Raw genomic sequence first — 15,545 nt, forward strand, 5'->3', positions numbered from 1 at the left:
TTTCTACCTTTGTACTTACAACTTGGAAACAGAAGATTACAGAAGCTTGAAGAGAGAAAGTTCACTCTCAGAGCCGAGAGCAACAGAAAGAGAGACAGACAAAAGACAACCACCCGCAAAATTCCCTCCCTGAGCTTTGAAAAATCCAGTTTCCTGATTGGTCCTCTGATCAGGTGTGTGGTTCCCTTTGTTAACCCTTTACAGGTAAAAGAAACATTAACCCTTACTATCTGTTTATGACATTCCTAAGTTACTTAGGTGTTTGTGAAAATTTTACTTCTCAATTCATATTTAGGCGCCTAAGCGAGTGGCCTGATTTTCAAAAGTACTGACAACCCCTCAGTTCCTGCTGAGGTCAGTTGGAAGTTCTAGGTGTACAACACTTCTGAAAATCCTGCCAATTTACAATCAGGCCTGGTTTTGAAAATCTTGGGGCTGGGCCCTCCATTACTCAGAGGCGCTGAAAAGTTAGTTGAGAGACTCCCATTGACATCAATCAGCTTTGAAACCAGCCCTAATTGCCTGATAGTGTCCCCGCTGAAATCAAAGACAGCTTCATCATTAACTTCAATGGGAGCAAGACCTAATGGGTCTTTTCCTTCTCTGATTTCTGAGCCAAAGGAACTTTCATATAATACCTAGTGGAACCAGGAAATATTAGTTTTCTTAAAAATAGTATTTTAAACAAAGTTACCATGGTAATTTTTGTAACTGGATGTTTTCCTGGTAGGTGGTGAGGTGCTCTGCTTGACTCTGAACAGTTTAGGAATCCAGACCTGCACTGAGGAAACAGGAAGCGCTTGGCAGATTTCCGATTGCAGCTCTGCAGATGTCAGAATATATCCGTTTGGCTGGTATCAGAAGCCTGGTGAGTAATGCAGGTGGTCTGCCATTTAGCGTGTCTTCTGTGTGATGTTATTTATTTGCTTTATAGTAATGCTTAGAGGCCCCAGCCAAGACTGGGAAACCATTGTACTAGGAACTGGACAAACACATAGAAAGAGACAGGCCCTGCCTCAAAGACGCTACAGCTAGAGGAGGCAGACAAAGGGTGTGTTTTTATACCCATTTTGCAGATGGGAAACGGAGACACAGAGAGGTTAAATGAATTTCCCAAGGTCAAACAGAAAGTGTGTGACAGAGCCAGGAACTGTCACTCTAGGCCCTCTGTTTAGTTACAAGACCATACTTCATTCCCATCATCCAGATTATGCTAAGGTGCAGCAGTCAGTAAGCCACACCAATCTTAGAGGACATATTGGGATATGTGGAGGCCAATATTCCCTTATCTAGGTCTTGACTTTTAAACCACGAAGTCAATTGGATTTTTGTTCCTCTGTTTAGTGAAGGTAGGATTATGTCCAGAGTTTAAATACCAATACTACCGCATTTCTAGTGTGCATTGAAATAATTCAGCCATTGATAAAAGCTGTCCTATTTAGCTGAAGGAAGTGTTTCCAGAAGACAAGAACAGCACAAAGAGGGAAGATGATTAGAACTGGTCAAAATATATTTTATTTTCCATAAAAAATTTCAACAAAACTAAATATTATTTCTGATGAAAATTTTCACTGAATTAGTTTAGGGTCAGGGGTTATTTGTTCTTTGTTTTTAAAGAAACTCACAAGCCCATAATTTTCAGTTTTGGAAAACTAAGCCCAGGATAATTTCGATTTTTAACAACTGCAAACCAAACACTTTTTTGTTTTTTTAACAAAAACATCAAAAATGTAAATTAAATGGAAATTTTCTTGAGAAAATGTACATTTAATCAACAAGCCATTTTTTTGGTCAAAAATAAAAAAGGTGGAAACCTTTCAGTCAGCAATAGTAAAAATCAGTTTCAAGCTACCGAGTAGCTCAAAAATATAATTTATGGTGTTTTTCTCTACTTACAGAGCAATTTGGTGACAGTCACATTTCTTTTAGATAGAGAGAACATAACACAAGAAAGAATAAAAGTAACATGACTGCCAGTCATTAGCACTTTAGTATTTAAGTGCCCTGCACAGAAAATATGGACATAACGTTTCCACGGCTAAATGGCCCACATAATGCAAAATCTTTCTCGGTGATTTGCAGTTACTCTGCTTACAATGACTATATTGGTGCACTCGACACCAAGTTTGCAAAAAAAGTGTAGAAGAATTTGGAACAGCGAATTCCTCTTGTTCATTTATCTGGTGGAAAAATATAGTCATGTGGCTTTTTGACTTGTATATTCCAGAGGGTAGGTCCCAGGGAGGATAATTTGTAATTCGGTTGGGGTGGGGCAAAGGCAGGACAGGGAGGAGTAGCATAACGGGATGGTGCATAGGTGCTGGAACTAGGGGTGCTGCCCAGCAGTGGCTCCAGGCACCAGCGCTCCAAGCACGTGCCTGGGCCGTCAAACTGCAGGGGGTGCCCTGCTGGTCCCTGCAAGGGCGGCAGTCAGGCTGCCTTTGGCGGATTGCCTGCGGGAGGTCCCGGTCCCGCCGATTCGGCGGCAATTCAGCGGCGGATATGCCAAAGCCGCGGGACCGTTGGTCCTCCCGCAGGCGCACCGCTGAAGGCTGCCTGACTGCTGTGCTTGGGGCAGCAAAAAAGCTAGAGCTGCCCCTCATGCTGCCGCACCCCCTGGCTTGAAGTTGTTTCCATTATATACATGATTTACCATTTAGTTCAATAGCTCTCAGCACCCCTGCTGTATGAATTGTTCCAGCGCCCCTGGAGTGAATGGTCTTTTGCTGGTCACCTGTTTTCTAGGAAGTGGACCATCTGACCTAATCTACAGGGCCGGCTCCAGGCACCAGCATTCCAAACAGGTGCTTGGGACGGCAATATGTGTTTTTGCCACCAAGCTACACGCCGAATTGCCACTGCAGACCGCAGGGGAAGTCCGTATGCTGTTAGGGCAGCACGTGCGTTTCTGCAGCGGTGGCAATTTGGTGGCAGCTTCTATGTTCAGCTGTCCACGGCAGCGCAGCTTCTGTGTTCTGCCTGAAGACAGAAGCTACTGCCGAACTGCTACTGCCGCGGACACGCATGTGCTCCCCTAGTGGCACATGGACTGCCCCCATCGTTCGCAGCAGCAATTCGGTGCTCTGCTTGGGGCAGTGAAAACAGTAGAGCCGGCCCTGTCTGCAAAGTTCAACTCCAGAGCTGGATTCAAACTTCCCTGGATTCAGGGAATGTTTATAGCTTCATTCACAGATTCCAAGGCCAGAAGGGACCATTGTGATCGTCTAGTCCGACCTCTTGAATAACACAGTCAGAGAGAGGCCATAGAACTTCTCTCAAACAATTGCTAAAGCATATCTTTTAGGAAAACATCTGGGATCTTGGTTCAGGCTCATTTCTGCATACAAATATTGTTTGTTGGTTTGGTTTTTTTGTGGTGGCGGGAAACAGGGAAGGAGGGATAGTGATGGTTTTTAGGAAGCCCTGCTTTACACTAAAAGTCTCCGCCACCCTGAATTCTCTGTGTGTGGCCTAAAAAATATGCGCCTCAGACCTTAGAGAACACAGGGGAGATTTCTGCCTGCTGGAGGGGTGACTGAACTCTGTTAGACTTGCAGTCTCTTTTTTAGCTTTCTGAACTAATTAGAATCCTGCCTGCATGTACCACATTGCAGCCTAAATTGTTTGTTTTTTCTTCATCTTCTTGGAAAGTATTAAATTTTTTTGAGCAACAACCTCTGTGCTGTCTGACTAGCTGACCACAGCGTGTGGGTGGGGTTCCACTTTCTCAGGCTTTCCTTCAATGCAGCAGAAACACTAAGAGAAAATGGAGGTATGTCTGAACCCGATCCTGCTATCATTACTCAAACAGACTACAGTGGGACTAGTTCCACAGAGTTTAAGGCAGAAGAGACTAGTCAATTGTCTAGTCTGACCACAACCCATTTAATATCACCACTGTATTGAGCCCAATAGAGGTTTGCTCATGTGGCAGAGGGGTTACTATATCAGGATCTACTGGATATGCAATCCAATCTGTGTGTCGGCCTTTACTTCTGTGCAGAATCCCACTGAAGACAAGGTTCCATAGGGGTGCAAGGGCCTGCTGGGGTGGATCAAGGCCTGCATTTGTACCAAATGACAGGAGTAAGGACCCAATCCTGCTCCACCCCTGTTGAAGTCAATGGAGATTTTTGCCACTGAATTTCATTGAGAGCAGGACCATACTGCCCGTTGCTTCATTACTGCTATTTTTAAGTCTAGTTCCTTTCTCCTCTGTAATACATAGAAAGCTTTCGCTTCGTGTCTCCTCTTTCCAATGGAGGATGTTGAGCTAATTGTCTGAAATAACATTTGAAAATCCTTCTCTGGGTGACTATTGACAGCTTTGGTTATTAGATCTGAAATAACTGAGCGATGAATTTACATTATGCTCTGCATTTCACTCATCTTGGGCATTGAAATTAGGCAGGTCAGTTATGGTTGATGGTAGATTTTCACTGATTCTCATGCATTGGCACAACATTTAAACTATAAAATGTGCTGCAGAGACCAATTCTGCTCTGGCGGGGAGTTAGTCTAGATGGCCCAGTTGGGTTCCTTTTATCTCTAAATTCTAGAGTTTTGCCATAGCATAAAGCCCAGTGGAGGTTGAAGGCAAACCTGCTTCCTTGTTCCAACTGCACGGAGCAGACACAAAATGTCTTCCTTAGTCGTTGGCAGCTTGACTAGCAAAAACGCCAAAGGATTTGTCCCTGTTTTGTAGATGCCTTGCAGTCTCTGTAATAATCTGTAATTCAACTGAAATTTAAATGACTCACTCTTCCTAAAGGATCAGAGGGGTAGCCGTGTTAGTCTGGATCTGTGGGAATTCACCCACGAAAGCTCATGATCCAATATGCCTGTTAGTCTATAAGGTGCCACAGGACTCTTCCTAAAAGGTACGTTATTCTAAGAGAGCAGTTAATTTAAAACTATTAGCTATTTATCTCAGATAAATACATTAAAAGGTGCATCTGTATCCTCACAACACCACTGTGAGGGAAGGAAGTACTATTCCTCTCATTTTACACAGAGGAAATCAATGCACAGAAAGGCTAAGTCACTGAACAGAGGCTTGAACTCGCATTTCTCAAGGCCTAGGCCAGTGCCTTAACCACTTGACCATCCTTCTTCTCACTAACAAATAACACAGTTAAAGTCCAGAGGATTTTTCACTTCATTCACTCCGAGCTTAGGCATTATATGGCAGTTCCATCAACGGAAGCTGTCTCTTCTTATTGGACAAAGGCATTGCAGAGAGGAGCCTATGGCGCAGGCCAAATGGGGAGCCAAAGAGAGAATGGCGAGAGCTGCATTTCTTTTTGATGGGGAGGAAATTTTAATGCGTTCCCACTGTACCATGCATCAAGACAAAAGTCGGCACAGATGTTAATGCAAATCAAGATATTTGCAGACAAAAATTTGTATCACTTGTGCAGGTGGGCTCCGGCTCCGGGGACCAGAAGTGGAACAATTATGATGAAAGTTTTGAGGCTGAAAAAGAAAGTGTAAACTCAGTGGCTAAAATCTGGAGGGCCTTACACATGCCAATGGACGTTTGCTCAAATAAAGTCCTCTGGCTTTAGCCCACTATAAAATATTTATTTTGCTGCAGAAATTTTGCTGAAATCTTTATATATTTCATGGTATGTTGGCATGCAAATAAAAAAGAGCTAAAATAACAGCAAATATGAACAAGCGCTACAGCCTAAAACCACTGTTTGGGAAGCAAAGATATTAAAGTCTGTTTGGTTTGCGTTGTGGATGTGCAAATCACAAAAATGAAGTTGCAGGTTCAGAGATGATATAGTTAGATTTAAAAAAAATTGTCTGCCTTACATCGTTATAACAAACTGTCTTTTTTTTTTTTTCAAGCAGTCATGACGAATACTATACCCAGTGTGTGCCCTCCTGTTCTGTTTCCTCGTAGCCCAGAGAACGGTGAGTGTCATAGTGTATTAGGGCAAAGAAAGGAATCGAGGAAATGTGTGACCTCTATTTTTCATGCTCTGCATAACAACCACTTGTATAATGATCCATTTATGTTTCCCTATTTTACACTGCACAGCTATAGCAAGTAATTTCTTTCTTATGTATCATTTAACCAAAACAGACGAGCTATTGGCTGGCATGATTAGCCTGTGCAACTCGTTACCACAAAGGTATTACTGAGGCCAAGAATTTAGTGGATTCCAGAAGGAATTAATCATTTGTAAGTGGAATGGTATCCATGATGGGTTGGATCACAGAAAACCCCTTGGGGCTGCCAACTGATGTGCTGAGAGACTATCCCTGAGCCTGTTTCCCCTGGCAGCTTGGGACTTCAGTGCCCTGCCTGGTTTGAGCTAGACATGCTAGCCTGCTGCAAACCCAGACCCAGGTCTGAACCATGTCCCCTAACTGGTACACTCCTAGAGATTTAAAGCGAAAAAGCAGTAATTAGTACTTAACAGTTTTTTATAAATTTACCCTTGCATTTCTGTGGCTAGGACTGGCATACATTTATGAGGGGAGGGTAACATAACTCATGTCAATTACATTGGGCCTCTTCCTGAACTCTGTCTGAGATCTGAGGGGTATTGTACCACTATCTCCTCCCTGTATTAGGGAGTAACCATGAGGCCTTTCTCAGCGCTTCATGTGTCTATAACTCGCGATAAGGACGCCCAATTACATTGAGTTATGCTGACTCCGCTCACTGACTTGAAACACACAAGGTTATTTGTTTACCCCAGCTTTTTCTTAGCTAGCTATTGTTCTCTGTTAGCTAGCCCCCATGGCCCAGGTCAAGCTGTGGACTCCAGGCCTATATAAAAAGTTCTGAGCAGAAACTGCAGTTAAAATTTTACATCCACATTAAACGGATCATGGCCCTTCACAATACCTGACTCAAATGAAGAGAGAGACATGGTACCAGTAAGATGAAAAGGGAAGTCTGTAAAACAGTGGTCTGACTAGTTTTAATGTGTGGTGTTGGGTGTTTGACAGCAAAGAAGAAACATGAGCAAATGATCTGTTCCACTGAAACGCAAGTGTTGAGATGAATGAGTGGCGTAAGGAAGGAAGACCATGTCAGGTGTGTGTATGTGACAGATGTGTTCAGAGTAACACCCAAAAATGAGGGAGCGCAGACTCAGAGGGTTTATTCATGTAAAGTACAGTCCTGAAAACAATGTGGGTAGGAAAGTCCAACAGATCAATACTGAAGAAGGAAGACAGAGAGGCCGACCCAAAAAGAAGTGGCGGGATGTCATAAAGAAAGACATGTTAGCATGTGGTGTGGCGGAGGACATGGCACTAGAGGGGGAGGGCTCATAGCGCAGAGCCCATTTGATGGGATTAATGGAAGGGAGAGGAATATAGTAGCCTGTAATGACTGTACACAATCGCAACTCCAAGTTGAAATCTGTTTTATTCCATATAAAGTGTTGCCTTTTTTAAAGATTTGCTTTGAATCAGGGAAGAAAGGCGGTGGTGGATCAGGCCCTTCGCCGTTTCTTCTTTTGTTATTTCCTGTGATGGTGGAAATAATGTGACAAAAGTTGCCTGATCAGTTGGTTGCATATTAAATTACATTGATCAATTAGAAATCCCAGTGAACACCCTGTGGTTTGACACAATCTCTCTCGACTATGGAGAGATCTCTTTAATGGATGAAACTTAACTGCTGTTTGTTGGGACTTTGCAGTTGCTGTCTTCCAGAAATGCACGTAGACTGTCAGCAAGTATGGGCTTTGGAGAAATGACTTTCCATAAATAAATGGCATTTCTGGTCAGTACTGTATATAAATGGAAAGAACCTGATCAACTATATCATAATAAAAATACATTTGGCACCAACTACATTTAAACTTCTCTGCCACTGACTCACTGTGTGGGCTTGGGAAAGTCATTTAAGCTCTTTGCTTCTATTGCTCTGTCTGGAAAATGGGGATAATTATACTGACTTAGCGCACAAGAATTACCTAATGTGTAAAGCACTTTGTAGATATTTAAAGCAGTGTGTAAGGTTAAAGGTTTTTTTATTATTAACCATATTATTTAAACTTGGTTGCAAGGTCTGTGTAGATGTGGCTGTATAACGGGAGGAAAAACAGGTGTCCGGATGGGCATGTACAGGGATGACTCCTTTGGTGAAATACTGAAGTGAGCTAATAAGAGTTTCTAGTGGATCAGTGTCAAGCTGGAAAATTCCATTCTTTACAAACTATCTGTTCATCTGGAAATCCAGAAAAGGCAGTTCTCTTTTAAGCCCTCTCTTCCTCCCCTTGTTAAAAGTGGTACTAACCTCATTAGCTTCCATTTTTCATTCTCTTGTCTTAGTGCAGGGAGCTGGAATTGATGACTTCTTGAGGTCCCTTCCAGCCCTATATTTCTATGATCCTACAACCCATGATATTTAAACATTAGCATGGTCAAGCTGGGAGGGGTTGCTAACACTTGGAGGACAACATTAGAATTCAAAACAACCTTGACAAATTGGAGAATTTGGGCAGAAAACATTTCCTCACCATGGTATCTGAGATACTGAGTTTTATTTCTCTATTTAGAATAGGACATACCTAGTTAACTGCATATTTCAGACACCATGACGTAGAGACCATTAGTAGATGTTCATTTTTTTTAAATGGTGACCTCTACATCTATATACTGTCAGTCTTTTTTATACAGAAATATGATAGTCATGGCCAAATCAAACAGGCCTTACTCAGTCCAAACTCAGGTAAATCTCCCACTTACCTCAATGTACAGTAAGGAACAGTCCTACACTGGCTGGGAGATGGTCTAGATGATTTCTTAGGACTTTTGCCATCATCTCCATCTTCTATGGCTCTATGATAATGGGAGATTTTCCCCAAGGAAGAACCGAACAATGGCTGTAAGGTTTGGCCCCATGAGAATACATTTATCAGCAGGTATTTTCAGCATGTTACGCCTTCCACCTCAGTACACATTTTTAAAAAATGTGGATGCACCACAGCATCCAACCAGAAGAGGGAGCAGTATGTTATGCTGGAGACAGCCTGAGTGAGGTCATAGGAGAGCAGAAAGCCGAGGTGAAATTTGCTCCTCTGCAGAGGGCTGGGATGAGCAAGCACCCTTATGTCTTGCTGAAGCTCACAGAGATGTAAGTGGTGCATAGGCTTTGTGCTGACCCTCTGCTGTGGGATGAATCATCTATTTTGTGAACTAGCCTGAAATTAAAGGGTTGGCGGCTCATACCCCGATTGGGGTGACGGGCATGAGTGAGTGAGTGAGTGACCCTGGGAAAACCAATAGTCCTTATCCTTGTAAGCTGTCCCATTGATTTAACTGGGGCTGCACTGCCAAGAAAGGGCTTCTCACTTGGCTGCCAGGTCCAGAGAAAGCAAAGGGATTGTTGAGACGGCCTGTCAATATGTGGAATTCTGCCACAAGTCAGCAATGGGAAGTAGTGCAAACCTGGGCACGCTGTACAAAGATTGTTCACCCCCATTAGGGCCAAAGCCTGTCTTATCCTTGCAGGTGTTAAATTGGGTGACACTGAGACACTATGCCATGTTAATATAGGCCCAATCCTGCAATCTTACTCATATGAGTAATCCTTGTTCACATGTGTTATCCCTCTGACTAGTTGTGTGGTTAAGGATTATTTACATAAGCAACAGTTTCAGGAACGTGCCTGGAAATTATTGAATTGAATTGGTCTGATGTCTGCCTCCAAATCCTGTGGGTATATCAGAGGTCTAGATAAAATAAGAACCTTCCCTTTCTCAACATTCTCCTTCAATGTATTTGGCACTTTCCTTGTTGTAGTTTGAAGAGTTGGCGTTTACTCTTTTTAAAAAACATCTGGTGCACTTATGTTGTCCCACACACCACTTACTATAACTGAAACCACTGAAAGGACACTTGCTTCCATTTCACATCTGAGCAACATCGTTACTGTACTTCTCAATGCCATAAATAACATCTTTGTGTGTAGGTTAAAGTGATTATAGTTATTATGTGGTAGGTTTAAGAAAATGGTTCATTCAGATTCATTCATAGCCAAGTACGTTCACAAAAATGTGAACTAAACCTATTTTTTAAAAGGGAAGTGAATCCATGCTGCGTTGATGTTCGCCAGTGAGCTGGTTTTGGAGAGCAGTAGAATAAAAGCATTTGCTGAGAGGCATCACTGTTAGGCCTGACGGCATGTACTGTATGCTATACACCAACTGTGTTGAGTTATCACCAAGTGTTTCCTACCATTGAGGTAGATAAAGTTCTGGACACCTTTAAATCTGTATTTTCGAGTCAATTGGTTCTGAGAGGTGGTAGTGATGAATAAGCCTTAGGGTACGTCTACACTGCACGATTACTTCGAATTAGCTTAAACCGATATTACAAAACAGATCTAATAAAATCGGTTTAGCGCGTCCACAGTGGGATCCCCGGAAATCGATTGTTTGCGTCCATGGTCCAAGCTACCATCGATTTCAGGAGCGGTGCACTGTGGGTAGCTGTTCCTCAGCTATCCATAGTTCCCACTTCCGGGTTGAGAGCACAGTGCCTGATGGGGCAGAAACAATTGCCCGGGTGGTGCTGGGTACAGCCTCACCCCTCCCTTTGTGAAGGCAGCAGACAACCCTTTGGCGCCTTTTTCGCGGAGTGCATTGAGCAAACGCCATAGCACAGCAATCTTTCCCTTTTTTTTTTTCACGTGGTGGTGGGGGGAATAAACTGAGGAGCTGTTCCCTGAACCACGCCAGACACTGTGTTTGAACCTACAGAATTGGGAGCTCAGCCAAGATGCAAATAATTTTCAGAGACTGCTGTGGACTGTGGGATAGCTGGAGTCCTCAGTACCCCCTCCCTCCTTCATGAGCTCCATTTGAGTCTCTGGCTTCCCGTTACGCTTGTCACACAGCGCTGTGTATCCTGGAGTTTTTTATTCAAACGCTTTGGCATTTCGTGTTCTTGTAACGGAGCTGGATACAACAAGATTTGTCTCCCATACAGTGATCAGACCTAGTATCTCCCGTACGGTCTATGCTGGAGCTCTTTTCGATTTCAAACTGCATCGCCAGCCGTGCTGATCAGAGCTACAGCTGGGCAAGCAGGAAATGTAATTCAAAAGTTCGCGGGCTTTTCCTGTTTACCTGCCCGCTGCATCCGAGTTCAGATTGCTGTCCAGAGCGGTCAGTGCTGCACTCTGGGATGCCGCCGGAGGCCAATAACGTCGATTTTCCGTCCACATGAACCCTAATCCGAGTTATCACTATCGAATTAGCGCTACCCCTCGTTTGGGAGAGTTCCGAATCGATTTAAGGAGCCGTTTAACTCGATATTAATGACGACGTCGTGTGAACGGATACAGCGTTAAATCGGTATATCGGCCATTAAACCGATTTAAAGTCACAGTGTAGACCTGGCCTTAGTCACCTTCTAAGCAGGGCCGGCTCCAGGCACCAGCTCAGGAAGCAGGTGCTTGGGGCGGCCAGTGGAAAGGGAAGACACGTCCAGGTCTTCGGCAGCAATGCGGCGGGAGGTCCCTCAGTCCCTCTCGAAGGGAAAGACCCGCCACTGAATTGCCGCCGAAGAATGAAGCGGTGTGGTAGAGCAGCCGCTGAAGTGCTGTCGATTTGCAGCTTTTTTTTTTCCCACTTCACTGCTTGGGGCAGCAAAAAAGCTGGAGCCGGCCCTGCTTCTAAAACACAAACCAAACTGACTCTGACGTTCAAAAAGGTTGGATGCCTATTTTATTATCATGCATCCTTGCTCTTCTTCCTGGTTCTGCCTCTGGGAGCAGAGACCTTATAATGCTATGGGAAAAGCTGTTCCCATTATCTTCCCAGCCAAAAATCTCTCAAGACAATTTATTTTCAACTCCGTGTTGCAGAGTTAGGAGGAGGATGCTTTGGAAAAGCATTTGAAGTGTTATGGCATCAAGTCTCTGAATTTTTTGAGATTTGTCCATCACTAGTAAAGAGAGCTGAAACTTTCGTTCATCTTAAAGAACCCTAGCTAATGCTGCTCTGTATCAATAGTGATAGTGGCAAATGTTCCATTAATTTGGCTAGTCTGAGTAACTCAGATATTGATGGTTGTGTAATTGTTATGTTAGTGCTTAAATAGGATGAGACATAATTTAACATCATAGGATTTGAAGCACAGATATCATAAAATCATGTTGTAGAGAAAATATCCGGTCTATCTGATCTGGGACTATGCCAAGGGGGTGACTTGCAGTAATCTTGTGTACCCTACGTGAGGTTTACATTAAAGTTGTTGAGCTTTGAAATCTCCCTTCACTATGTTTTAAAATGAACCAGCCAACTTTTAGTAGGAAAGAACAACTGTAAGAGACACGGTCTTGTTGCAAAATTCAGACAGAGATTCAGAAGTTCAGGGGAGGTTGGATTTAGGATTTAGGCTTGATCCATTGCTGTATAATGATAGAGGTCACTTGCAAAATTCAGTTCTAGATGTGAATTTAAAACACTCCAAAGGTTTGAGATTGCTTGCATCCAGGTGTTCAGTTTAACCCAGTTTAAATGTAAGGGCTATTTGTGAAATTCAGAGTCAGGTCAGAGTTTGTCATTCTAACATAAATTAGGCATGTTAGCTCTGAGGATTTGGTTGATGGCCATCTCTAAGCACATCACGCATTTTTCTCTGAATTGGACTCTATTCATTACAGTGTATGTGCCTCTACTTCCACACATCAAGGGTGGGATTGTCCAAAGCTTTGGTCTATCATTGACTTCACTGGGAGCGGAGAGAGACCAGAACTGAGTGCTTTTGAAAAGTTTATATGGAGATACACCTATCTCATAGAGCTGGATGGGACCTTGAAAGGTCATCAAGTCCAGTCACCTGCCTTCACAGCAGGACCAAGTACTGTCCCTGACAGATTTTTGTCCCAGATCCCTAAATGGCCCCCTCAAGGGCTGAACTCACAACCCTGGATTTAGTAGGCCAATGCTCAAACCACTGAGCTATCCCTCCCCTCTAAACCATGCACACGCTAACCATAAAACATCTGCAAGGCAGAAGCCTTCTCTGAGACATCTATAATTTTTCAATAAAAGTTACAGAGCTGGATGGATTCAGACTCCTATAATTATGCAATGAAAGCAATTGCTAGAATGTAGTTAGAAAGAGTGGCATCTCATCTATGTATAAAATAGTAACTTCCCATCAGGTGCACTGTGTACATTCAACAAAGCAGCACTTTTATGGACTTGTGTGCCTTGTAAGATATTGAAAAAGCAATTACTGCGTGAGATAAGCTTAGATCAGACTTGGGAAGGCCTTCCTTGGGGTGATATTGGAGAGTGGGTGGGAATGAACCATTGACACAGGTTCATTCCCACCCATGGACACCTGCCAGGTGGAGGAAAGAAGAAGACTAATAATCGACTAAGTCTATAGCAATGTGATCAACAGCACAGCAATGAAATGGGTTCGTCCCAGAGTTCACACCATGTTTGTCACCAAATGGTCATGATTTTGCAGGTTATCTATACTTGGCAGGGAGATAGTGAGATGACAAGCTGAAAATAATTTTGACAGATATTATTTGAATAATGGAAAACATTCCCATAGTGGTAAAATGGAAAGGATCAGACATGAATGATGCAAGGGTCAATTCTTTGAGGATTAAAGCAAAGAACGAGCAAGGATTGTGCCTAGAAAAGGACACCCTTCATATACCGTGTGCGCCTCTTGTATCCTTGCATTGTGCTTGTGTGATCTTTACACTGTTCCTAATATGGGTTGCAAAGCAGCTGCTGAATTTTCTGTATTTTAAAATGAAATGAAATGTCTGGATCACTCTCTTTCACACATGATCACGCATGCACATACAGGTGGATAAAATCTATTACCCATTAACTTCTAATCAAGATAAATGCACCATTCGTATTCCTTGTTTCACTTGGGATACGTCTCCACAGCAACTAGATCCCCAAGGCAGGCCAATGCCGGCTGACAGGGCTTGGGTTGCAGGGTGTTTCATTATTGTGTAGATGTCTGGGCTTGGGCTGCAGCCCTGGCTCTAGGAGGCTGCGAGTTGAGAGAGTCCTACAGCTTGGGCTCCAGCCCGAGTCTTGAAGTCTGCACAACAATGAAGCAGCTCTGCAGCCCCAGCCCACGAACCTGAGTCAGTTTGCGTTGGCCTGCCATGGGTTTTTCGTTGCTGTGTAGACAAACCCTAAGAATAAACCTCGCACCATTGCTGGGAGATAACTGTACTGGGCAAAATTCGACACTAGTATAAATCCCTAGTAACTCCATTCACTTTTTAATAGAATTACTCTGGAACTATTATGCATATTTTATAAATGGATAAACTGAGGCACTCAAAGGACATATGACTTGCCTGAGGTCACACAGTGGACATTATGGAAATATAATTATCCTAGCGAAAATAGCTTCCAACCTCAGCAATACACGCCAGCCATGTTGACTTACAATGGAATCCAGACAAAGCTCTCTTTTTCAGAACATAAGTAGTAATTTGAAGCTTTGTGTCTGAAGCTAGATAGATCACCAGTTCCATGCTGTAAGAACTGGATTATTGGTACTTTGTGCTCTGCAAAGTTGAAACGTAATGACTGTGTAACAATCTGCAGCTTAAGCCACATTGCTAAAGAGCTTCTTTTGTTCAAACAACATCAATAATAATAATAAAAACAGAATTTTTGAAAAATTATGTAAGTGGGAGTTGGAAAAAGAAGTCACTAAAATTTCACCTAGAAAAAAATAAGTCATGGATTTCTAACAGTGCAGGCAAATAACTACTGGAACAGATTATTAAGTGAAATGGTAAATTCTGCGTCACTTGCAGATTTTAAATGAAGACTCAATATTTTTCAAAAAGATATGCTCTAATTCAGCCAGAGTATTGGCCTAGATGTAGGAACCACTGGGAGAAATTCTTTGGTCTGTGTCATACAGGGATCAGACTAGATGATCATAATGGTCCCTTCTGGCTTTAAAACAATGAAGTCTTCTGAATTGTAAAAAAATAAGATTTGCCTTATGAGTCCTGTCATTGGGCCTCTGAGCATTTTGCCTCTTGTTCTGTCCAATACTTGGTGCTTCGAGTGAAGCTGAAAACCAAAGTATAGTGCACCTGGTATGAAATGCAGGGACAAGTTCACAATCCCACTGATTGTATTTCTAGTGCTAGCTACACTAATTTGTAACATTAAATAGCTCTGTGTTTTCTTAAATATCACTACAGTACCAAATTAACTGGCTATTAGGAACAATCAGCCTTCATCGTCATGGGCACAGGTGCCCTGAAGTGCAAGAAAAGCAGCATGGTTCCAAAGTGTGTGGGAGGAAGATTAGGTTGTGTATGTGGCACATAGCTCTTTCTGCACTCCCTGTTCACAGTTGGCAACGAATGTGCAGCACAGACACAAACAGGCTGAGGGAGGGGTATGGGTAGGGTATGAATCCACATAACTCCTTGGAGAGTGGAAGCAGAGGACCTGCCGAAGTATCTGCAACCTCAAGGCTGAAATGACAGCCACGGCACAGTTTTGCAGCAGCTCTTTAAAGTGTGAGGTGCAATTCATTCTGTCTGA

At 43.0% G+C, this 15,545-nt stretch overlaps 1 protein-coding gene across 2 annotated transcripts in view; it reads left to right on the forward strand.

Annotated features, from left to right (window-relative positions):
• Positions 1-15,545, forward strand: part of TG (thyroglobulin) — a 216,760-nt gene that overhangs the window by 92,367 nt on the left and 108,848 nt on the right. The window contains exons 34-35 of one of the 2 annotated variants that reach the window (XM_075063253.1): positions 731-868; positions 5,857-5,922. In XM_075063253.1, coding sequence (XP_074919354.1) covers positions 731-868; positions 5,857-5,922 — 204 coding nt within the window. The remainder of the gene's footprint in view (positions 1-730; positions 869-5,856; positions 5,923-15,545) is intronic. The other variant, XM_075063254.1, reaches the window with a different exon arrangement.

Source organism: Chelonoidis abingdonii, chromosome 2 (genome assembly GCF_003597395.2).
Source record: "Chelonoidis abingdonii isolate Lonesome George chromosome 2, CheloAbing_2.0, whole genome shotgun sequence".
Taxonomy (NCBI): Eukaryota; Metazoa; Chordata; order Testudines; family Testudinidae; genus Chelonoidis; species Chelonoidis abingdonii.